General features: G+C 31.6%; 1 protein-coding gene across 2 annotated transcripts; it reads left to right on the top strand.

Annotated features, from left to right (window-relative positions):
- The first annotated feature begins 8,397 nt into the window (after nt 1-8,397).
- Nucleotides 8,398-16,021, top strand: LOC109810281 (uncharacterized). Of its 2 annotated transcripts, none has more exons than XM_020373705.3 (7): nt 8,398-9,333; nt 10,818-11,577; nt 11,654-12,458; nt 12,539-12,741; nt 13,161-13,396; nt 14,140-14,974; nt 15,708-16,021. In XM_020373705.3, the coding sequence occupies exons 1-6, from the start codon at nt 9,172-9,174 to the stop codon at nt 14,959-14,961; spliced, it is 2,988 nt and encodes a 995-aa protein (XP_020229294.2). In that variant the 5' UTR covers nt 8,398-9,171; the 3' UTR covers nt 14,962-14,974; nt 15,708-16,021. The 2 variants fall into 2 exon arrangements, with proteins under 2 accessions (XP_020229294.2, XP_020229293.2); XM_020373704.3 differs by having other exon boundaries at nt 8,399-9,333; nt 14,140-14,977.
- Nucleotides 16,022-25,199: the final 9,178 nt, after the last annotated feature.

Below are 25,199 nucleotides of genomic sequence, written 5' to 3' on the forward strand. Positions count from 1 at the left end.
TAATGCCTTCTGGGATAGGAAAAGACATATGGTTAGTCTTCCTTACGAAAATGATTTTACCGATAGACAGATCCCGACCAAAGCTCGGCCTATCCAGATGAGTCATGAACTTGTCAACCATTGCCAAAAGGAGATTAAAGATCTTCTTTCTAAAGGATTAATTAGAAAGAGCAAGAGTCTTTGGTTTTGTGCAGCCTTTTATGTCAATAAGGCTTCTGAAATCGAACTAGGTGCCCCAAGGTTGGTCATCAACTACAAACCACTCAATCAAGCTCTTCAATGGATTAGATATCCAATCCCCAATAAGAAAGATCTGCTTGCCCGTTTGCACTCTGCAAAGATCTTTTCAAAATTTGATATGAAATCTGGATTCTGGCAAATCCAAATCAACCCTAGTGATCGCTATAAGACAGCTTTCACTGTTCCTTTTGGGCAATACGAGTGGAATGTAATGCCCTTCGGTCTTAAAAATGCTCCTTCAGAGTTTCAGAATATCATGAATGATATTTTCAATCCTTATTCAAATTTTTGCATTGTCTATATTGATGATGTTCTTATTTTTTCTACATCCATTGATCAACATTTCAAACATCTTGAAATATTTTTCAATGTTATCAAACGTAACGGTCTTGCTGTTTCTAAAACCAAAATCTGTCTCTTTCAAACGAAGATCAAATTTCTTGGTCATATCATCTTTCAGGGGACTATCCGGCCTATTTGTCGAGTCATCGAGTTTGCTGATAAATTTCCTAATCAAATTCTTGAAAAAACGCAACTCCAGAGATTTTTAGGTTGCCTTAATTATGTTGCTAATTTCTTCCCCCAGCTCGATAACCTTATTCAACCCCTTCATGAAAGGCTTAAAAAATCTCCCCCTCCATGGACCGATGTCCATACCAATATTGTCAAACAAATTAGCCAGCAGGTTAAAGTTTTACCCTGTCTATATCTGCCTAACCCCAATCTCCCAAAGATTGTTGAAACCGACGCCTCTGACATTGGTTATGGTGGTGTCCTTAAACAACGCATGCATAATACAGAAAATTGCATTGCATTTACATCAAAGCATTGGAACAAGGCACAACAAAACTATTCTACTATCAAAAAGGAAGTTTTGGCCATTGTTCTATGTATTTCGAAATTTCAATCTGATTTACTAAATCAAAAATTTTTAGTAAGGGTTGATTATAAATCAGCCAAAGAAATTTTACAAAAGGATGTTAAAAATTTAGCATCAAAACAAATTTTTGCCAGATGGCAAGTAATCTTAAGTGTTTTTGATTTTGAAATAGAATACATCAAAGGCACCTCAAACACTTTACCTGACTATCTTACCCGTGAATTTCTTCAGGGACAAACAACATGAAATGACGCCAAAACTACGACTACGATCAACCTCTTCCAGGGGAAGAGGAAAAGGAATAGTTCTGGGTAAATCAACTCGCCCAGGAAAATCAACATCCTCAACAGAGGATGCCCAATCAATCAAAGTCTCCTCGGAGACTTCCAAAAAGGGGTCATCTACCCAAGCTGAAAAGGGGTCATCTACCCAGCAAGCCATTATAAAATCTGGGTCATCTACCCAACCGGCTAAGCCATCAGACTATGCTATGGCTCTTCCAACCCTTCAAGCCCTTCAGGATTGTGGGCTGACCAATCTTCCCTCCAAATCTTGGAAACAGATTTTTTCAGAAGAACCTAATGACCTCTTCTGGGACCAAAACCTGAAATCAATCATTTCAGAAATAGCCAAATCAAAGGTTACTCTACAATCAAAAGAATTGGTTGAGCAGCCTCAACCAGTTACCCAGAAACAACCCTCTTCCTATCTACCAAAAGAAGGAAGATTTTATCCAACAATCCAAATGGAGCCCGAATTCTGGGATCCAAACCCAAACAAGATTTGTGAAAAAATCTTTCCACCAACTTTTCTTTTCAAACCCCTTAGTCTTAACAAGACAAGGAAATTTTACGAATTTATTTTGGTGGATTCAAAATCTGTTTCTATTAAACATAATTTTGACAAAAATGATAACCAACTTATCACACATTCAACAATTCAAATTCTTAAAATCTTTACTTTTAAAGATTTTGAAAACAAACCTAATCAAGTCAGAAAATTTTCTCAGCCTTTTGACCCAATAGGTATAATTACTGGGATTATATCAATGCCTGGACAAATGTTTTCTGGTTTCAAAACAAACATCATAGGCATTCCTGGCTTATTTATTTCAAACAGAAGGTTCAATATTTCTTTCCGCAATGGTTTGCAGAATGGTGGGAATTCTTCGGACCGATTCAAAATATCCTTCCCCCAGACATTAAGGAAGGATACAATCAATTCAAAGCAAGATTTGAAGAAGGAACCAACCCATTCCACCCATCTCTTCATTTCTTCTCCAAATTTTCATTATCTTGGATTTTTGCCTGGCAACACCAGTTCAAGAAAACCTCCAAGCTCCTCCCAATCTTAGGCAAGCAAGCCTCGGTCAAATGGTGGGACCAGTTTGATGCTTCCCGGGCAAACACTCAGGGAGCGGCACTTTGGTTCCAAAAGAATCCAAAGAATCTTAAGGCCGCTGATCCAGAAACCTGCCAGTTTCTTAACCGAAAGGCTAAAATCGCAGCTGCCCTTGCAGCGTCAACAAATGATGAAGTTTTAACTGCAAATCTTCATCAGATCCTTGATCTACTCCAGACGGACTCAGAATCAAGTTCGTCAAAAGGAAAAGCAAAGAAAGAAGTCTCTTCCCGATCTTCTTCATCCGGATCATACTTCTAGAATGAAGACGATTGCTTCGGAATTAATCTTGACCAAGCATCCGAAGAGGACTAATCTTTATCAATCATCAATAAAATTATGTACTAATCATGATAATCTTATACCCAGGTGGTCATATTAACATTCAATTTCAGGATTTCCCTGTACCACAGGTAGTCATCGCCATCTACCGATATTACTCCAGTCCATAAGTCCACATAGACGTCTACCCAATCTGAAGACATCAACAGTTCCAGTCATTACTGCTCATTTTGCGGAAGTGTACTGTTCACTGTAATTCATTGTAGCGGAAAATTTCATTTTACTGTTGAAATAGTAATCACTGTTGTAATAGTAAATTTAGTTTTCCTATTTATACCAATCTCTGCTCGTGATGTTAGGCAGAACTTGTAAGTGAGAAACACCTTCGTGTAAGAGAGCCTAGAGTGAGAAGCTCCTCCTTCTCTCTTGCCTTTGTATTTCTTATTCAATCAATACAACTCTTTTGTATTAAATCTCTGTTCTTTCTTGCATTACATTTCTGCATCATAAAGTTTGTGAAAACCTGGGATTTGTAAGCCTGACTCGTCAGGTGTGCCCTTGATACCCAGTATTGTGCGGACTACCGCCGTGTAAATCTGGTTTACTGCTGCACCTGCACATTCCTTCTTCCCTTTCTTCCTTGATCCACTTCAGGGACTTCTAGGATCCAAACCCAAACAAGATTTGTGAAAAAATCTTTCCACCAACTTTTCTTTTCAAACCTCTTAGTCTTAACAAGACAAGGAAATTTTACAAATTTATTTTGGTGGATTCAAAATCTGTTTCTATTAAACATAATTTTGACAAAAATGATAACCAACTTATCACACATTCAACAATTCAAATTCTTAAAATCTTTACTTTTAAAGATTTTGAAAACAAACCTAATCAAGTCAGAAAATTTTCTCAGCCTTTTGACCCAGTAGGGTATAATTACTAGGATTACATCAATGCCTGGACAAATGTTTTCTGGTTTCAAAACAAACATCATAGGCATTCCTGACTTATTTATTTCAAACAGAAGGTTCGATATTTCTTTCCGCAATGGTTTGCAGAATGGTGGGAATTCTTCGGACCGATTCAAAATATCCTTCCCCCAGACATTAAGGAAGGATACAATCAATTCAAAGCAAGATTTGAAGAAGGAACCAACCCGTTCCACCCATCTCTTCATTTCTTATCCAAATTTTCATTAGCTTGGATTTTTTCCTGGCAACACCAGTTCAAGAAAACCTCCAAGCTCCTCCCAATCTTAGGCAAGCAAGCCTCGGTCAAATGGTGGGACCAGTTTGATGCTTCCCGGGCAAACACTCAGGGAGTGGCACTTTGGTTCCAAAAGAATCAAAAGAATCGTAAGGCCGCTGATCCAGAAACCTGCCAGTTTCTTAATCGAAAGGCTAAAATCGCAGCTGCCCTTGCAGCGTCAACAAATGATGAAGTTTTAACTGCAAATCTTCATCAGATCCTTGATCTACTCCAGACGGACTCAAAATCAAGTTCGTCAAAAGGAAAAGCAAAGAAAAAAGTCTCTTCCCCATCTTCTTCATCCGGATCATACTTCTAGAATGAAGACGATTGCTTCGGAATTAATCTTGACCAAGCATCCGAAGAGGACTAATCTTTATCAATCATCAATAAAATTATGTACTAATCATGATAATCTTATACCCAGGTGGTCATATTAACATTCAATTTCAGGATTTCCCTGTACCACAAGACATCAACAGTTCCAGTCATTACTGCTCATTTTGCGAAAGTGTACTGTTCACTGTAATTCACTGTAGCGGAAAATTTCATTTTACTGTTGAAATAGTAATCACTGTTGTAATAGTAAATTTATTTTTCCTATTTATACCAATCTCTGCCCATGATGTTAGGCAGAACTTGTAAGTGAGAAACACCTTCGTGTAAGAGAGCCTAGAGTGAGAAGCTCCTCCTTCTCTCTTGCCTTTGTATTTCTTATATATATATATATATATATACACACACTTTAAAGTACTAAGTGAGGTACATAGTCTAATTAAATGTACATTAGTTCATGGAATTTTCTTTTGTTTTTATGATAAATGTTATTAATTTTACAATTGCATTAATAATCTATAAGAATATATTATTTTATTATTAAATTTAGAATTCTAAAAATAGGTGTTAGAGGTCCTAATTAGCCATATGTGTTTATTTACACACAAAAATTAACACTATGTATTATGAACCAAAATTATAAACATAATATAAAAATGACAAAGTATGAGGACTTTATTAATTAAAACACTAAAACTAAGACTAAAGAAGCATGATAACCTATTTGAAATGATGATTAAGTCTAAATGTTTTCCTATATCCTTTCATGATGATCATCACGAGTGACATGTACATCATTCACATCATATTCTATAGTAAAGGTTGACACATAATTTTTTTTTAACAAGGAAGGAGTATTTAAACTATCAAGAGTTGAACCTCCAACTTCATGACCTCCATTGTTACTCCTACCTTTGATAACAACTAACAAACTCTTGTTAGATGGATTAGTGGCATAAAATACTTTGTTTACTTGGATTGCCATGACGAAAGGTTCTTCCTTGTGACCTACCTTGTTAAGGTCCATTAAGGTAAATCCAAGTTCATCAGTTTTGACACCACTATTACTATCAACCTACTTGTATATAAATATAGGAACTTTAAATGATTGTAATCCACCTCATACGTTTTTAATGACTTTAACATAACATAGGGTCGTCGTGACATGGTTCTTATCTTTTTTGGTTCACAAATGCATAGGCAGGCAACTACCATAGCTCCACTATTTTGCATGGTACTCTTGTCATCTTGTGTATTTGTATAAAATGAATAATAGTTGATGTTGTATTTATAGAAAGTAAATGCATCAAAGCTAGGTCCCTAAGTTATGTGATATAAAATTTCAAAAGTAGTATCCTCTTTCACAAGTCTTTTTGAACCACACCATGGAAGTCTTGTTATGTTCATTCAACACCTATATTTTAGGCATTTGAGGGTTAATTTTCTTCATTAACTCTTTTTAGGTAATTAAATAAGGAAGAATCTTGTCAGTGTTGTTCAATATATATAAATGCATTTGAAACACTTTTTATGCAAAATTTTCTTCATTTTTACGCTCATTGTTTCCTTCCTAACACTTTGTCCCTCATGTCATTTCTTAAGAAAGCACACAAATTCGGCTTGAGACATGTATTTGGTACAAAACTCGATTGCTTCTTCTATAATATACTTATCTATAATGGATGCTTCTGAACAATGTTGGTTCTTAACAAACCTTTTTTAATATCTTCATGCATCGTTCAACTAGGTATATTCATCTAAAAAAGATGGGACCACATAACTTGACCTCCCTAACCAAATTGGTGATTAAGTGAACCATTTTATCAAAAAAATAAAGGATGAAAATACATTTAGTTGGCACAATATAACAACATTTTTCAACTCATCTAACTTCTAAAGGTTGATTACTTTGCTACATATAACATTGAAGAACAAGTAAAGTTTTGACGTGTCTCATATTTTTCGGTAAAATGTCACATATAGTCACATGAAGAAACTGTTGCATCAAGATGTAACAGTTGTGAGACTTCAAGCTAACTAATTTCAAATCATTATAGGAAGAGTAACTGTGTGACACTTTGATTCCACATAAAACACTTACAAAAACTTGTTTTTCCTTTTTAGACAAAGTATGAAATGTTGAGAGAAAATTTGTTTGCTTTTCCTTAGGTTGTAGATATAATTATTGTCATATATCCATGGCTTGCAAATCTAGACAATAATTAAGACCATTCTTTGTCTTATCTTGGATATTGAGAAGCTTTTCAATTACATTTAGCTCTATATATAGAGTTAAAAAAATATAAAAAAAACTTAGTATATGTTTTATTTAAAATTCTATGATATGTGAATAATTCTAATGTGTGTAGATTAATTTTCCTTATAGTTTGTCATTATTTTCTGTTTAATTTTAAATGATATGTGTTAAGTCATAAGACGATTTTAGACCCTTCATGTTTTATAAGTTTTAATGATAATAAACACTATATTTTTTAGTAAGAAAATACGGTGTAAAAGTCATTGTTTTAGATTGAGTAAGATGAAGTAGCATCTGTAAGACGAAGCTAATTAGACAAAGCATACAAACTATCTATAATGATCATTATTTATTATGATTGACAAATTTAAATGTTCAAATGAATGTTTTATATCTTAACAGATTGAAAGTTGTTGTCTTGGAACTCACATTTTGTTAGAAATGTATACAAGCATGAAGAATAGCAGAACAAAGGACAAAGATCCTAAATTTCATAGAAAAGACACTGAAAAAAGACTACATTCTCGCCTGCACGCTAACTTTGCTTCCTACTGTTCCCGCTTTGCTACTCTACTCTAATAAGTAACTTGATCTATCAAAGGTAAGGAATACATTTAGGTAAAAGACATTAATTGAATCATTTAATGTACCAACAAATATTTTCTCTCTCTAAAGATCAAATAAAGGAGTAAGACGAAGTAATTATATGAATCAGACTCAAGAAGCTGCAACAATCATCTCTTTTAAAACTATTATATAAGAAGCTCTGAAACTCAACAATGAAGAAGAAGCACATACACAATGAATAAAAGTGTAAATATAGAAGAGCGATTTATACTCATTCCTTAGAAAATCTTCTTCAAAAGCTTTCTTGTACTAAAACAATTTGTTATAATCACATCTAAAAGTGACGATAACTGCAACCTTGTATTACCTTTATAACCATTATTATAAGGTAGAATTCAGAGAGACTTGTTTGTAAAATAATACTTGAGTTTGAGCTTGGAGAGATTTGATTGAAAAAGAATACTTGAATTTGAGCTTGGAGAGATTTGTCTGTAAAAGAATACTTGGATAGTGGCTTGGAGAGCCTAATCAAAGAACACTTGTTTAAGCTAGAAATGACTTGGTAAAAGAATACTGGTAACTTTGCTAAAAGTTAATAGAACTCAATCTGGTTGGATTGAGAATTATATGTGGCCTCGGTGATTGAGGTGGATTAGTATAAAAACACTGTGTTTATTGATTACTCTTACTGACCCTTCATTTGCTATAGATTTTACTTCACATACTTGAAAATATGCGAATTTTTTATATATACTATTCAACTCCCTTCTAGTATCTATCTTTTCTCCACAACATGCTAATGAATAATGATAGATCAATATTACTTAATTTTAAAATTTAGAAAAATTAAATTTTTAGTAAAATTTTTAGAGTCTAAAATTAAATATTTGTAAAATTGAATTTAGATCTTGTCCATTTTTTTTCTCTATTTTTTTTATTTATTTTTATAATTTTGAGTATATGAATAATATTAAATATTAATTATAATGAGAATTATAACGAGGAGAAAGAAATGTAGAGAATGCAAAATTATATGAATGAAAAGTGAGTTTAAGAGAAAAAAATCTATAAAACAAATACGTTAAATAGTTGGTAGCATAAAATCTTTCTTGCTCTTATTTTTCAAATTTGAACTCTCAAATTTAATAATTTAATATATACAGTCTTCTAAACTGATACGGATTTCCTTTTAATGAATGCTAGAATGAGAAAACTTAATGCAAGACATTTGAAACTGGCAGCTTGGCGATGACTGAATCCACCATCCAGAATATTTTCTCCTAAGACCCTTCTTTACGCGTAGGGTTCTTCTGTCTGGCGCCAAGAAACTTCCTTTTCCTTAACATCAACCCTCTCATTCTTTCTTTTTACTTTAGTCTTTGATTTTGGTCTCTTTTTTACCATTTATGACACACTTTCTGAACACAAAATAATGGTCACAATCAACATTTTCATGCTCAGCAACTCCAAAAAGACGTCCTTTTTGGGCTCCCTGCCTTGGATCCTGTAAGAAGCAAAGACCCTTTTCTTGAATCTTTGTTTGGAGCTCTAGCTCGTGTTTGCACTTGCAGGGTCAGTTTGTGATTTTGACGCTTCAACACCTGCCTAAGCCTTTTGTTTTTGTCTGGAGTTGTTTTCTAATTGATTCTTGTGGTGGGGTTTGATCTGATTCGGTAAAAGTTGGAAGCTTTGGAGAGGGGCAGGGTTTTTTCTGGGGTTTGCTTTTGTTCTTACTTCTTTGTGTTTGATCTTGAAGTTCTGATTTTTGGTACGAACCCTTGGTTGGTCTTGGGAATTCGCCTCTGGAAGGTACTGGTTGGGGTTTTCTGAGAAGGAATTGAAGTGGGTTGGAGGTGGATTGTGAAAAAGGAAGGTTATTTTTCTTGGGGGTGTTTGTAGGTGATGAAGGGATTGAAGGGGGTTTAGTACTTTGATGAAATGAGAAACATATCAAGCACTTGGAATGGGAGTTCATAAACATATGGTTAACACAAAGATCAGCTTTGGTGTTCTTTTGGTTCTTCTTCTTGTAGCAGCAGTCAGCTCTATAGAAAAGAGGGAAACAGAAGATGATTTTGTTAGCGAGTTACTTGATCCAGCATCTGAATTGTTAGATGAGCACACGGTAAGGTTCCCTTTGCTAAGTGTTTGGATTTTGTAGGTTTCTTTTATATAGTTGGCTTACTTTTTGTTCAAATAGCGAAAATTCTAAAAGGTGAGCATAGTATATGAGCTCCGAAATTTTGGTATTTGCTTCTTCTTTAAAGGTTGGTGTGAATGCTGTGTTTTACTGTTTCTTTCTTATCTTGATTGTCCTAGCCTGTCATTTCCCTCATTTGGTGGGTGCCGCTGTAGCTCTTTTGCTTCGTAATTCTTAACTCCTAAGTAAATGGTCAATGGAAGTCTCTGGTTAATCTGATGATGCTTTCAGCTTCACATAGAGGTAGCTAACATGGTTGCCTAAATCCGTGATTCCCTAGTGAAGTGGGAAAAAAAAAGTTCTTTTGATTGATATATGGGGCTAGGGACAGTAGAAGTTGTTTCAGTAGCAGGCAAGATTTTGCATGGACTATCAAGGTCAAACCTGTCTGTCAATGATTTTGATCACATAGAGACATCTTATTTACTTTAGATACAAGTATTTCCCACCTTTACAGCCCATTTGACAAAGTTATATTAGTTAGCACTTTTAGACAGAGTTTTGGGCAGTATGATAACTAGAAGAGGATGATCCTGCTTTTATGATTATCTTCAGCATAGAATCTGTTTGGATAAACTTCTCCTAACTCCTAAGCACTTATAAGAAAAGCTTCTCCATAATTTGAAATTAGCTTATCCATAAGCTAATTTATAAGTTCTCATATTAGCTTATCCAAAATCTTATTTTTAACTTGTGCATAAGTTAAATTTAGTTGATGGAGAAACTCATTTTATTATTTTCTTCTCCTAAAATTACTTATAGAGAAGTTTATCCAAATTGGTCTATGGTCTTTACATGTTGAAAAGTCGTTAAGGAAAGAGGGAGGACTATAGCTGTCATGTTACCGCTAGTTTCAGGCATGTTATTGGGATCTGATATTGAACAATGAATGAGTGAACTGTTCATCTTCTTGTTTTACATTTTCTTGTGTCCACAGATTCTAATCTTCCATCCATCTTAAGGACGAGGTCTTACATTTGTAAAGTTTGTTTTAGTATGTTATATATATGATATATGATTGCCTTAGTATATACATTCTAATTCTATGAGATGATCATCTAGTAAATATTGTTTTTTGTGCACCGTGTTTATGTGAAAAATGGACAAACTTCATCACGAACTATTGTATAATTTATGAATGCATCTATGCTTCTACCTCAACCGGCTTTCTATGAAATTCTGTTATCTTTCACCTGATAGCTTGAGCATGCACTCTAAATTATTAGGTTAAAATTCTAAATTTTCTTTTATAATTGTTGCTAATTGTCATCTAACACTAAATTACAGGATCTTGATTGTTTATGATTATTTGTTAGATTTGATAACATAGAAAGGTTTACATTATGTGCTTCATTGTTGCTAAGAATGGTTTGATAGACACTAAAAGTTGTTAAGTTTCATGACCGCAGGCTAAGGTCTTATGGAAATATTGTGGGGAAGGTTTATTTCATTTAACGAAAGATTTTGAGGATCATCTGTGCCTCTCACATGAACTGTCTGGCCTCAGCAATAAAATCAGTTCAGAGATTCGACTACTAGCAGGAGAAGACATCCAAAAATTTATCAATGCTTACTGTCCTCAATTCAAGGAGAACTTTCTTTACTGTTTAAGAAAAAATAATCTTCCATTACCTGTCTCGGGGAAAGAGGATGATTTCAAGATTTGGCATGTCTCTTATATGGGTCCACTTTTTTCCAGATCCAGTGTTCCAGAAACAAATTTTGCTCGTGTTTTGCTCCAGCACATATCAGAACCACCTAGTTCAGGCCCTGCGGTTGGATCACCTACACCCAGTTTAACACCATCTCCTGAACCCAGTTTAGCACCATCATCTGAACCCAGTCTGGCGCCATCACCTCTTGCTCCAACGCCTCTAGTTCCCAGACCTCTGCAACCTTCTTTCCCACCATCATCTTTTTTCCCAAAATTGACACCACCATCATCAACTTCAGATATTTCGGCTCCTCCACTTTCTGACGTTAGCAATCAGGAAGATGGACATAGTAATAAAAAAAAAGTTGTTCTTGCTGTGGTTATAACTGCATTGGTGACATTTATAGCTGCAGCACTGCTCTTTTTATGCTGTAGTCGGTATCGTAAGACTGGCCATGTTAGACTAAATGATGATAGGCCCCTCCTCAGCTTGAGCATGAGTGACTATTCCGTTGGTATGTATCATGTTACAATTCATTCTTACCTTGTTAAAATGTTTTACTGGTCTTGACAAAGTTTACTTTTATACAGGTCCTTCCAGTTATTCTTTCGGAAATTCAATAAAAGGGGAGAAACCTGGGTTTCAGTCATCAAGTAATAGTTTGGTAGACAATAAGAAGTACTCAGTGCAGGAAAGTCAATCAATAGGAGCTCTTAATGCTGCTGTCGGATTACCATTTGAACTGAAACCTCCTCCTGGGAGGGTGGGGACCATCCCTTCTGGAATGCCTCCTTTAAAACCTCCTCCAGGCAGGTTAAGCCCCCTTCCACCTGAGCCGCCTTCATTTAGGCCTACTGGTAATACTGCTCCGGCTGCTACTACTGCCGTTGTTGCTGCTGCTGCAGCTCCTCATCCTCCTCCTTCCCCTCAGCGGCCTGCTATTAGTAGCACTCCACCACCACCTCGAGCACCAGCTGCTGCCAAACCTGGCCCCCCTCCACCGCCGCCAGCACCAGCTTCTACCAGACCTGGTCCTCCTCCACCACCGCCACCAGCACCAGCTTCTACCAGACCTGGTCCTCCTCCACCACCTCCAGCACCAGCTGGTGCCAAACACGGTCCTCCTCCACCACCACTCCCAGCACCAGCTGGTGCCAAACCTGGTCCTCGTCCACCACCACCTCCTATGGGTGGCATACCTCCTCCTCGAGCTCCTCCACCTTTTGGCTCCAAGATGGCTCGGCCTTTAGCTAGTGGATCAGTAGCTGCAGTTGAAGCTGGTGTAGGTGAAGCTGATGCACCCAAAGCCAAGCTAAAGCCCTTCTTCTGGGATAAGGTTCAAGCAAACCCAGATCAATCAATGGTTTGGAATCAAATCAAATCAGGATCATTCCAGTAAGGAATAAATATTAAACCTCTTTTGTTTATCAAAGATAATTTATGATTAGTATTCTCAAGTGACAAACATTTAACAGGTTTAATGAAGAGATGATAGAGACACTTTTTGGCTATAATGCTGTGGATAAGAACAATGGTCAAAGACAGAAAGAATCTTCCTCCCAAGACCCTTCACCTCAGTTTATCCAGGTTATTGATAAAAAGAAAGCACAAAATTTATTGATTCTGTTGCGAGCATTGAACATGACAAGGGAAGAAGTTTGTGATGCACTTTATGAAGGTGCTTTCTTGTTTCTTCAATTTTCCTCTAAATTGCTGATAAATTGATAGTAATATTAGTAGGTTCTTCTAGGAAAAAAATCTAGGACACAATTTTGCACCCTAGTTGCTCTAATACATTGTACACTTGCAGTATCATAAGGAGGATAGATTGTTGTAGTTTTGTTAATAGGTTGGAATGTTCTAAAACTATTTGATTATCATAATGTAGAACCAGGGAGAGGATAGATTGTGGTAGCCCTGGCTACGCGGCAAGTGGATTGATTCCTTTGATCCTTGCTTAAGTGATAAATCATGATGAAATTTATTTTTCAGTAATATACTATAATAATATATAGAAAATTAAGAGCAAAAGTTTTTAGATGTCTTGTTCCAGTTGTATGAAAGACTTGTAGTTGTAACCATTCTTTGGCTGATCAGGACATGAACTGCCCTCAGAATTCCTTCAAACCTTGCTGAAGATGGCACCGACATCAGATGAAGAACTTAAGCTTAGACTTTTTAGTGGTGATCTATCTCAACTTGGTCCTGCTGACCAGTTCCTGAAGGCCATGGTTGACATTCCATTTGCATTTAAGCGAATGGAAGCTCTGCTTTTCATGGGCACATTTAAAGAGGAGCTTGCAACTACTATGGAGTCTTTTGCCATTTTAGAGGTATGGATCATACATACAGTTGCTTATGCTCTTTCTACCATATGATGATTGTGACCCTAAAATTTTTTGTTGAACTAATTCCAACTGAGATTCTAGAATGACCTGAGTGTGTACTATATAATCCTAATATAGCTACTCCCAATTTAAGGATATCAAAGGTGACATAGCAAACTGTCAAAAACTGGGTAGATTGTGTCATTTGATGTATTAGTCATGCCAAATTGATGCGGTAATTAATGTGAAAAGTTTTCCTTACTGAGTTACTGCCAAATTTCATTGTATTTTGATGTTGGTACCCCCCTCCCCCCACAATACTCTTCCAAATTCAAATTAAAAACACGTATAAACAGGGTGTAGCCAATGATCATTTCACACACATGTAAAACTTCTTGTATCATTTAATAACTTATAGAATATGTTTTTCCCTTAGTCAAATCACCACATTGTTACTGGTTACTCTGTTTTATTTTGCACACATTCATGTTAAGAAATACATGTGATCCAAATAAATTTACAATTAATATGAAATTTTATGAGTTTAATGATCTGTTGGTTAGTCAGTTTAATTTTATGCTATGTCAATTAATTTGAAACCATTTATACACAAACAAATACATCAATGTTCTCTAATTGATATCCTCTCATTGTAATTCCTTTGATTCTGTCATATTTGTTTCCTTTTTAGCACCCTGTCACCATTGAAAGTAATCTTATTCTTCCTGTAACCTCATCTCATATGTCAGGTTGCTTGTAAGGAGCTAAGAAGCAGCCGGCTGTTTCTCAAGCTTCTTGAAGCTGTTCTCAAAACTGGCAACCGAATGAACGATGGAACATTCCGTGGTGGTGCACAAGCATTTAAACTTGATACACTTCTCAAACTATCTGATGTAAAAGGAACAGATGGCAAGACTACACTCTTACACTTTGTTGTTCTAGAGATTATCCGCTCTGAGGGCGCAAAAGCCGTCCGAAAGGCAAAATCAGATGATCTTCACGATAGTACTCAAGAAACAGAAGATCGCTTCCATGAAATCGGTCTTCAAGTGGTTTCACGCCTGAGCAGTGAACTTGAGAATGTAAAAAAAGCAGCAGTTATAGATGCTGACAGCTTAACAGGAACCACTGCTAAACTTGGCCATGGTCTCGTTAAGATACGAGATTTGGTAAACAAAACCATGAAGAATGTGGAGGAAGATAGGGGGTTTTGTGAGACAGTGAAAAGTTTTGTGCAGGATGCTGAGGCTGATGTTATGAAACTACTGGAAGAGGAGAAGAAGATCACGGCATTGGTGAAGAGCACTGGTGATTACTATTATGGGAATACTGGGAAGGATGAAGGCATACGGTTGTTCGTGGTAGTGCGAGACTTCTTAGTGATGGTGGATAAGGTATGCAAGGAGGTGAGAGATACACAGAAGAAAGCAGCAAAAACTCAAAAACAAGAGACCCCTCGAGGGGCATCTTCCTCAGAAACGCGTCCACCACCTGATTTTCGTCAACGGCTTTTTCCGGCGATTGCTGAAAGGAGGATTGGTGACTTAAGTTCAGATGATGAGAGTCCATAGGTTCAAGTTGAAAGTGGTATTATCAAACTATTGCCCTTACTAACATGTCCTTGTATAGCCTAGCATAAATAAAGACTTGAGATATGCTTGGATAAACTTTTTCAAAAGTCATTTTAAGAGAGAAAGATAGGAAAGAAAATTAAGTTTTTTTTATAAGTTAAAATTAGTTTATGCATTAGTTAATTTGTTGAAGTTCTCTCATATTAATTTTACCAAAAACTTATTTTTAACTGCCTAATAGTGGGGGTTGTGGTAGTATATATACACATGGTCCTAGGTTCAAACCCTGTCACTCTCATTGATTTTTAAATAATGCATAAATTAATTTAGTTTATAATGAAACTTACTTTAATTTTTTCTCCTATAAGCACTTTTGAAGTTTATCTAAACATGTCTTTGTTTAGTGTTTGGTGTGGCTTTTTAGACCTTAAAAGTCAGTTTAATGTTAAAAAGGAGAGCTTTAATTAAAGTTAAGGTTGCTTGATAATTTGTCAAATTTTTTATGTTTAAAGTAACTTGTAAACTAAAAACTTGTTGGCATTGTTCTCTTGGGCATTGAAATTTGGAATAGATAAGGAGGAAGAGAACCTCATAAAATTATTTTTATGCAATTTTTTTTTCTCAATGTTTTTAAGCTGCTGAGTCAAAACACTATCCACTATCTTTCTTAATTTTGAAAGGTATTATGTTAATCATTGATATTTGAATTTGAAATTTATGGTTTTATTTTTGGCATACTTTTGCAGGGGATGGTTACATATGTTTCTTCATGAATGGTGGAAGTGGCATGGTTTTAACACTTCTCAAACTAAAATGTCACATGTACAGACCTGGCTGGAGCTGTCATCAAGCAATGCAATTGCTTCCTATCATCATTGTTGTGCCCCCATTGGGGAATTAGCTTCATAGTTTGAGATAGCCACTTCTGGAACTGTAGTTGTGTAGAATCTTATTTTTTGTCTTTCATAATTCTTTATTCAAATTAATATATTTTTTTGGGCCAGAATGTAGCATGATACTTTTTTTTCTTCTTATGAATTTAGAATTACATTTTTGGTTATCTACGAAAATCTTTCATCTTGGATAATCAAAGGGCATAATCATGTGCTCATATGTTGATTGCAGACGATCAATTTATTCAATTACAATTAATTTCTATATATATAACACACGGATGAGAATATTTTTTTGGAGTAACTTATTGAGGATAATTTTAGGATTTTTTTTACGATTTTTTTTTATAGAATTTTTTAAAAATTTATATATAATTTAATTTTTTATTTATAATTATTTATAAATTATATATTAATATTTTTAAAATAGTTATTAATTAATAAAAATAAACTTGTGATAATTTATAAATCATTTATCATAATTTATATATTTAAAAATATTTATTTATTCAAATTTTAAATATAATTTATATATCCAAAATAATATTTATGTATATAATTTATTTTAACTTTTTATTATATATATAAATATTTAACATGTGCATTTTACAAACTAAAATATTAGTTATTAAGCATTTTCTCATATCTTAAGCACTATATAAATTAGGTTAAGCATATAATTTAGTTTTTATACATGTTGTGAATTTTAATTTGATCTTTATACATAAAAATTTATTGAATCGGTACCTATATTTGTTAAATATTATTAACTTGGTTCTTGGTTCTGTTAATTCAATTACATATTATTAATCTAGTCTTAATTTGATATATATATATATATATATATATATTATTTATTTATTTATTTTATTCTTAGCTTGATCTTTATTCATAGAATAAGAATGTATTAATTATGTATAAATCAAATTTATATAAGAAATTTAACGATTATAAAGATTAAATTAATAATATTTATATTTATAGGGAGCAAATAGAGAATCTGACATGTATAAGGATTGAATAAGATTAACAATAAACTAATTACTAAAGTGTGGAATACAAGAGAAAAACAATCAAAACTGCGGAATATATTTTGGATAATAATGATGGAAAACAATAAATGTATATATTCGATGAAAAGATTTTGTGATATTTAGTTTCGATTTAGATATTAAAAAATTAATTTTTATGTAGTAAAAATAATTTTGAGAAAAATTTATTAAAAAATAATTGTAAGTTTCAATTTTTCTTATTCAAAAACATAATTTATATTTTAAGAAAAAAAGTTGTTTGTAAAATTAAGTTATTCTATCAAATACCTGACTTATTAAGTTATTAGTCCAAATGGTATTTAAGTAAGATTTTGAATTCAAATTTTGTGTATCTAATAAAAATGTGGTTGAGAGAGCTTATTTATTAAAAATAATTAATCAAGTTTTTCAACAAAAATTAATCATTGAAAAAAAAATATAAATCTTCTTTAGTTTTAACTCCTTAAGTAATTGGTTTATGACTATAATAAGGCACCAACTATTTTGGTCAAAGAAATAAATCACATCCTAACTAAGTTAGTAAATATTTTATGTAATAATATGATTATTTTTTTTTAAAAGAAAACAATAACAACCAACTTATTTTATAAACAACTTTTTATTTTCTTAAAAAAAAAAAAGGTGAAGTTTTGTTTTCCATACACCGACTAAATGGAGATTCCTTCCCAATGTAAGGTCACCACGAGATCACCGACGCAATGCTCATATAAGTCAGACTCACCTAACTTCTTTTCTTTCATAATTTTCACATTTTATATTTCAATGTTACGATAATTTGGACTTTGAGAGTTTAGCTTTTAAGACAGTAAATTACATTATCATTTAATTAAATTTTACATAATTTTCTTGTTTTTTTCTTATTTATTTATTTAACATTTACAGCAACATCTTTATTAGAGTAAATACGATATTATTATCTTTTAAACAATTAAATGATTGATGTAATATGTAAAAAGTGTCAAAATCATATTTTTCAAACATTTAAAGAGAGTTAGTGTAAAGGCTGAACAATATTTATTATCATGATAATGACACATTTTTTAAACAAATATTTTTTTTTAGCTTTTTAACTGTAGACATAATTATACTTTTCTTTATATTTAGAGTTTGGACAATATATAAATACTACTTAGAGCGTAAGTTAATTAATATGAGATTGTTATAATTTAACTAGTTGGACCAAATTTGAGTTTTGATTATATTTTGTCATCTACAATGGTCTATCAAACTCGGATAAGATTACTTTGATAGATAATACATGTGGTTTATATAAAAGAAGACAAAATACTTAGGTGTTATTTATCATTTTTAAGAGTATTTTTCTTTTATAATAATTGATTGTTATCAAGAGGATTTAACTAAGTTAATTGAATAGGATGCATGAGTTTTGTACTGAAATCAATTCTCATGAATAAAAAAAATACTTTATTAGTTTTATTTTATATTGATTTCATTATAACTATTTTAAATTTAAAGATTATTTATTATTAATCTTTGTAAATAGGATAAACTTATGAACATTATATAATTGAATGACAACTTAGACTTTGAGATACACCGATGATTATTCTTTTTTTCTATTATTATTATTTGTATATTTTTTTTGTCTATTTTTCTCTTATCTTATTATTTTTTCTTCATAACTTCTAGTTTTTTTTTTTACAATTAGGATATTGATACGAAGTATTAACAGTCGAAAATAGTGATTAATCTTTATTGAAAACCTTAAGTTCATATAAGGTGAATATTCTCTTCGAACATAGTCTATTCAATACTCAATGTCAAGACTTGAATCTTGGATAACTTAAATAAGAAATATAATTCACTACTTCTTGTGTCAATCATTGTTGATCGCAATAGCAAACCCAAAAAATTCTACTAGTGGGGACAAAATATAGTATATGAAGACAATTATACAATATCAGTTGGATTTAATCTATGTTTTCACTAATAGAGACAAATTGAATTTAATGTGATATTTTTACTAACAAAGACATTAGGTCAATTTTATGCGACAATATGTAACAAAATCTCAAACAAAATTTAAATATAAGATTAAAATAAGATTTTTTGAGATTACAAGAACTAAAAAAATTAATTTTAAATTTAAAAAACTAAAAAAATATATATTTTTTTCTTTTCAAATTTGATGTAAGATGATACATGTTCATCCTAACACATACAATAAGATTGGATTTTTTTTTCAAATATAATATCACCTGATTTATTATTATTATTATTATTATTATTATTATTATTATTATCTCAAAATATCTTCTACTTGAGAGTTAGCAATCACTCCCTTTGTTCTCTAAGTAAAATTAACTAATTTTAAGCATATTAAAAAGTTAATTATTTGAATTAAATTTTACTATTTTTATAATATTTTTTCTAAATTGTTTTTGTTATAAATGTTAGAAGTAGTACAAGTGAATGTTATGCATTAAAGGATTTTAGAGAGTATTATTAAAATGTAGTTAAATATTTTTTATATTTAAGAAAAAAATTGTGTTTTTTTTATTAAATTTTTTTAATTTTAGATAGAGTATATAATATTTTGTTGGTATTATTGTTAATCAACTTGAGTTTCTATTCTTTTTCCAGACTTTATGTAACCTCATACATTTTCATCCCAAGACATAGATATAATAAGATTGATATTTAACGTGTGTATATATATTTAATCATTTATTAAGTTAAAATAATTTTGTGTGGGCAAATTCAAACTGGAGTAAATTTTTGGAGTGTAGAAATGGCTACAGAGGCCCAAAATAGGTATGAGATGGGCTTACTCTTCTGGGCTCACATTTATATAACTACTTTCGACCATTATCAATAGTCATAGTTGGGTTGGGTCCAAATTGTCTCTCCCTCTGAAACAGCATATCCTCCATACAAAAAATTAAAAAGGAAAGAAAAAAATTCATTGATTTCTTTTAACCTTCCTTTTAATATACTTTTTCCAGAGGAGAAATGCTAATGGTAAAAAAGAATAATATCAGTTTCATAACATCTGGGGGTATATTTTTCTTTATGAAAATATTTATTTATTTGGTGAAAAAAAGGAGTTAAAGCTCCAACAATTAAAAAATAAAATTACAGAGTAAATATTTAGCCAAACTCTTGATGTTATGCAAAGGAGTTACATACATACAACAAAATATGTAACTTGTTAAATCTATGCTAGTCAAGAAAAAACAAACACAATTACTTTAAAAAGCTACATATTTTTTTTTCCTATTTTAACTTTAATAAATTATATTGTTAAAAATATTTTAAATATTAACTCCATGTGAATATAGTACACAGAAAATAATAAATGTAACTAGCTGGTTAAATATATTACAAGACAAGAAAAAAACACATGCAATTACTTTAAAAAGTGACATGAATTTTATAGTTTTTTAATCAATTATATTGTTGAAAATATTATAAATATTAAATCCATGTAAATATAAATATAAAAATAGAATAGTACATGGTTTTATAAATTTTTAGTTTTGATAATTTCAAACATTAATATAATTATTATAAATTAATTATTTTCAAATTTATTATTATGAATTATGTTAATTAAAAAATTCAACATTAATTGAAGAATTAATAATAATATATACATTTTTTTTATCGTAAAAGTAATTTAGAATGAAAAATGTTGGTTTGATATAAAATTTTGAAATATATATTTATCATAAAACAAGGAAAATAAGTGAGTATGTGAGAAAGAAATTAAAAGAAATATAGAAACTGTCTCATTTTAAAATTAGGGGCTCAAACTTATAATATATATTAAAATATTTAGATCATACATGCATATAAAAATATAAATCAGAACCGGACATTTGAATTACAATTTTATTTTATGATATTTTTAATAATCTCGAATAAGTATCGGTATTCTGAAGTGACAATATTATAAGTCTAGAATTCCAATTTTAATGTCTACCATAAGATAATCTAATTTATATGAGATTACAAATATTTTCTATTAAAAGACAATCATATTTAAATTAAGTAGAATTATTATGGATAATAGAATATTTAATGTAACAGTTTATCTGAAAATGAAACTTAAACTACAAACAAGAACAATTTCACACCACCTCTAGATTGTGGTACCATTTATTTGCATTTAACAAGCCATGGCCCTTAACATTAATCTTGATATGAATATATATGTTACACAACTCAGCATATGGAGACAAAATTTTCAGAAGTTGTTCCAACATGAATCCTTTGAAACGTCCACCTCTCCCTCATAAATGGAGAAGGTCTTAAATTGAAGGGAGAGTAACTCAATGAGAACAAAATAACAGATACCATCATCTTTAAATAACCTTTACACATCGTTAAGATTTTTGAACCCATATGGTTCTCCTCAATTTTTTTATTTCATTCCAAGGAAAGGAACAAAAAAATTTGGCCACAAAAAGCAAAAATCATTTATCCACATATTGAGGAATACTAAAAACACTCTTTTTAATATTTTTTTAATTAATATTTATTAAAAAATTATAAATTTTGTGAGTTCTACATCATTTGATGAGTCTCTCCTAATTTAGTGATATAAAACTTACAAAAATTTATGATTTTGACTTAATAATATAACAAAGTTAATGAAAGAGTGTGGCTAGCATTTTTAGTGCTACTTCTGCTCTTATATATAAAATCTTTCTCACTTTTTTATTTGTTTCTTTTTATAAATTTTTTTCCAGTTATGTTAATTATGTATTCTCTAAAATACTTTTATTTAATTGATAATTCTCTTATACAAAAAGTAATAAATGCTTGAAAATTAATTGAATAATTTGTTTTATTAGAATTGAAGAAAATAAATAAATACATAGATATTTCTCTTTCGAGCATTGATTAATTAAATGATAAATGATTAAGTAAAAAAAGTTAATTTAAGAAATATTAAAGATAATATTTTAAAAAAAACTATATAAATTATTAACAAATTTAATATTTGTAACTATATTAACTAATTTTTTAAAGAGTGTAATTTAGTTGAATGAGTTTTATAATGAGAGACACATATAGTATATTTTATGTTTTGAATTGGATCAAACATGGTCCCGGGGGCAAAATTGGTAGTGAAGCATGTGGTTGCATTTAATCATCAATGAATTGAATAGTGGTTGCAGCACCACATGTCCAAACCATCATCAGAGACACTCTGTATGACACTGCCCCATGTTTTACTCTTTGGCTTAGCTTTTGTCTTCCATGACCCTAATTTGAATTCAGATTCAGACACTTAATTATGGCCTTAAATTCTAAAATCTTGGCTTTGTCTTAACCCTCTATTGTAAGTCACTTTTTCATGTTTTGTCTAATCCATTAGGGGCAGCATGACGACAAGAAATTAAGAACTATAGGAAAATGAGAGAGGGCACAGCCAAAGTTACCTTGATTATGTAGATTTTTTTTTTAACCCCTTCACATCTCTCTCATGCATGCATATATATATATATATATATATATATATATCTTGCATCTTTTTCACCACCTTTTCGATTTTCACGATTTGATAAAATAATTGTAGTGGTCAAAGCTAATAATGGGCTCTCATATTTTTCAAGGGCTCACTTTGCTCTTTCCAAGTTTGGGTTCATAATTATACTCCACTAATCCCCAAATTTAGGGCTTGAGAAGTAGAGTCACATTGATGTTTCCAAGAGACCAAAGATAGAGAAAAAACCAGTGGGGTGGGGCTATATCCTAATCAAATCATTCATGGTTTAGATATAAAAATTCACTTTGTGAAAAAGATACTATAGCGACTATTCGACAACATTATTTTTGTACAATAAAAAATTGTTAGTACTAACACTTTCTTTTTAAATGTTTATTATTATTAATCGAAATTTATTAAACATAAACTATTTCGATAGTTTTCATAACTAAGTGTGAAATCAAATAAGATTTATCAAAATTTATGATTTTTAAAACTTTATTTTTTTCTTATGACCTTTTTCTGAAAGCTTTGTAAAAGAAAAAAAACAAAACTCACTTTATAAAAAATACTCACACAAACATGCAACTTTTCATTTACACTAACCAAAAATATGCATGGCTATGCCCTACATATTATCATGCTTCTTTCTTCTTCTTCTTTTGGTCCATTATATTATCTTGCTTTTAATTAGAATTGAGAGGTAATTGAAAACGAATTCAAAACAAAAACTTGTACTTTTGGGCACATGTCGTTTAGCCCGTTAAGCAATTTGCCGAAACCGTGCTTAAAATTGGTGTCTGATGCATAAGAATTGCTTGTTCATATTGGTGAAAAAGTGCTTCAGATGTAAAGGCACTTCGCATGAAAAAGCTGCAGACATGAAAGAGGAAAATCTCTGGCATGTTGTCATAAGTTTACTGACAGTGTCATGGTTCACATTCATCACTGTTTGGTTGTTAGGCATTATAGTCCAAATCTTAATTCATGCATTAATTAACATCGGTGACAAATATTGAAGTTGGTATTACATTTTTTTTTTAACTATGGATAAAGTATTTACCGGCCAACTTAATTTGCAAATGATTTAGTATATGTTTGAATAAAAAATAAGTTTAACTTAATTTGTTTTAACTTCAAAATGATAATTTTGTTGTTTTTACATTGAAAAATAAAAAATATGCATTATAAAGCTTTTAAACGGGCAATTAAACATTTTTAGTAAAATAATTCGACGGGAAATTAAACATTTTTAGTAAAATAATTCGATTGACTACATTTAGTAAGTTATTATATTTCAATTATGTTTCTATAAAATTCAAATATAAGACTTTGTTTAAGGATTAAATCCAACTTCACTCAAATAAATGTCTTAATAGTAAAGTTGATATTATTTTGATATGAACTTATTTAGTTTAATTACATCATTTGTCACTCATTATTTTTTATAATTTCAAAAATTTTGTCGCTTAAGTTTTGAAATTACACATTTTGCCACCCAACTATTAAAATTTAGCATATTTTGCTATCCTATTAGTTGATCATTTGATATTATTAATTGATTATTAACATTATAATACATTGGTCGCTATTAGAGTATATTGATAATTATATTGTGTAAGTCTATAGTTAGTTAGAATATTGTTAGATTGTTATATGTAATCGTAAACATATAAAAACATGTAATCTGTATTAGAGTTAGTTTGAGAAATGAAAGGACATTTACACAATTTGCTTTTCCTCTTATTCTCCGAAATCTCCTATTCTAATATGGTATACAAAGTGTTTTCTTCTAGGGCCTTATTGTCCATGGATGCTTCCATCGCATCTATGCTTGGTTCTTCGGCATCTTTGACATCAACGAATTTGACATCTGTTACATTTACGCTTTCTTTATCAATCAAACTTGTTGATAAGAATTTCTTGCCATGGAATTACTAAGTTGAAGCGATTATCACAACACACAAGTTGCATCTTAATTCCAACAAAATTTGCTTTCAATGTGGATTGTGAACTTGATCTCGTTACTATCCGTATCAACAATGGTTAGTTCAAGATCAAATGTTATTTTCATGGTTGTTGTCGTCTCTCTCTAAGCCTATTTTTCCTCGTGTTCTTGGTTGCAAACATTCCTATGAACTTTGGGATAAAATACACAAATACTACTATTCTCGCCTTCAAGCGAAAAAGTGTCAACTCCGTTCTGAACTCAAGAGTTTAAAGAAAGGATCTTCTCAACCTTTTTTTTGTTGAATATATCTTGAGTATTAGATCAATTATAAATTCATTGATTGCTATAGGAGGTTCAGTTACTAATCAAGATCAAATTGATACAATACTTGATGGATTACAATTCATTTGTCATGATGATCTACGAAAGGTTAGATCCAATTTTTGAGACTGATGTTAAGTCTCTTTTATTGGTTCAAGAAGCTCAACTTGAGAAGTATCGCCAAGATCTTACTTCTCCATCTATTTCTGTAAATTTCTTAAGGACCACAAGATTCTCACTCACAATCGCAATCATAATTTTTTTCAAGTTAAGATGGTTTTCAGTTTTCTAGTCATGGAGGTTGTTATCGTGGTGGCCGCTATTGTGGTCATGGTTGTGGTCTATGACCTATGTGTCAACAATGTTTCAAGTATGGTCATGATGTTTTTCATTACTAGAATAAATTTGACGAAGCATTTGTTTAACCATTAAAACCTTCACCTTCAAACCAGAGACAAGGACATGGATCTTCTCAATAACCCCAAGCATTAGTTATAACTCAAACACCTCAAGGTTATTTTCAACTTCAAGAATCACAACCTTTAGATTCTTAAGCATGGTAC

Source organism: Cajanus cajan, chromosome 8 (assembly GCF_000230855.2).
Source record: "Cajanus cajan strain Asha chromosome 8, NIPB_CcT2T_4, whole genome shotgun sequence".
Lineage (NCBI taxonomy): Eukaryota > Viridiplantae > Streptophyta > Magnoliopsida > Fabales > Fabaceae > Cajanus > Cajanus cajan.

Excerpts from the sequence above, each read along its gene's own strand:
- LOC109810281 (XM_020373705.3), top strand. The coding sequence starts at position 9,172 with ATGGGAGTTCATAAACATATGGTTAACACAAAGATCAGCTTTGGTGTT. Across the intron at positions 11,578-11,653 it reads CATGAGTGACTATTCCGTTG|GTCCTTCCAGTTATTCTTTC; the intron begins GTATGTATCATG and ends ACTTTTATACAG. Across the intron at positions 12,459-12,538 it reads ATCAAATCAGGATCATTCCA|GTTTAATGAAGAGATGATAG; the intron begins GTAAGGAATAAA and ends AACATTTAACAG.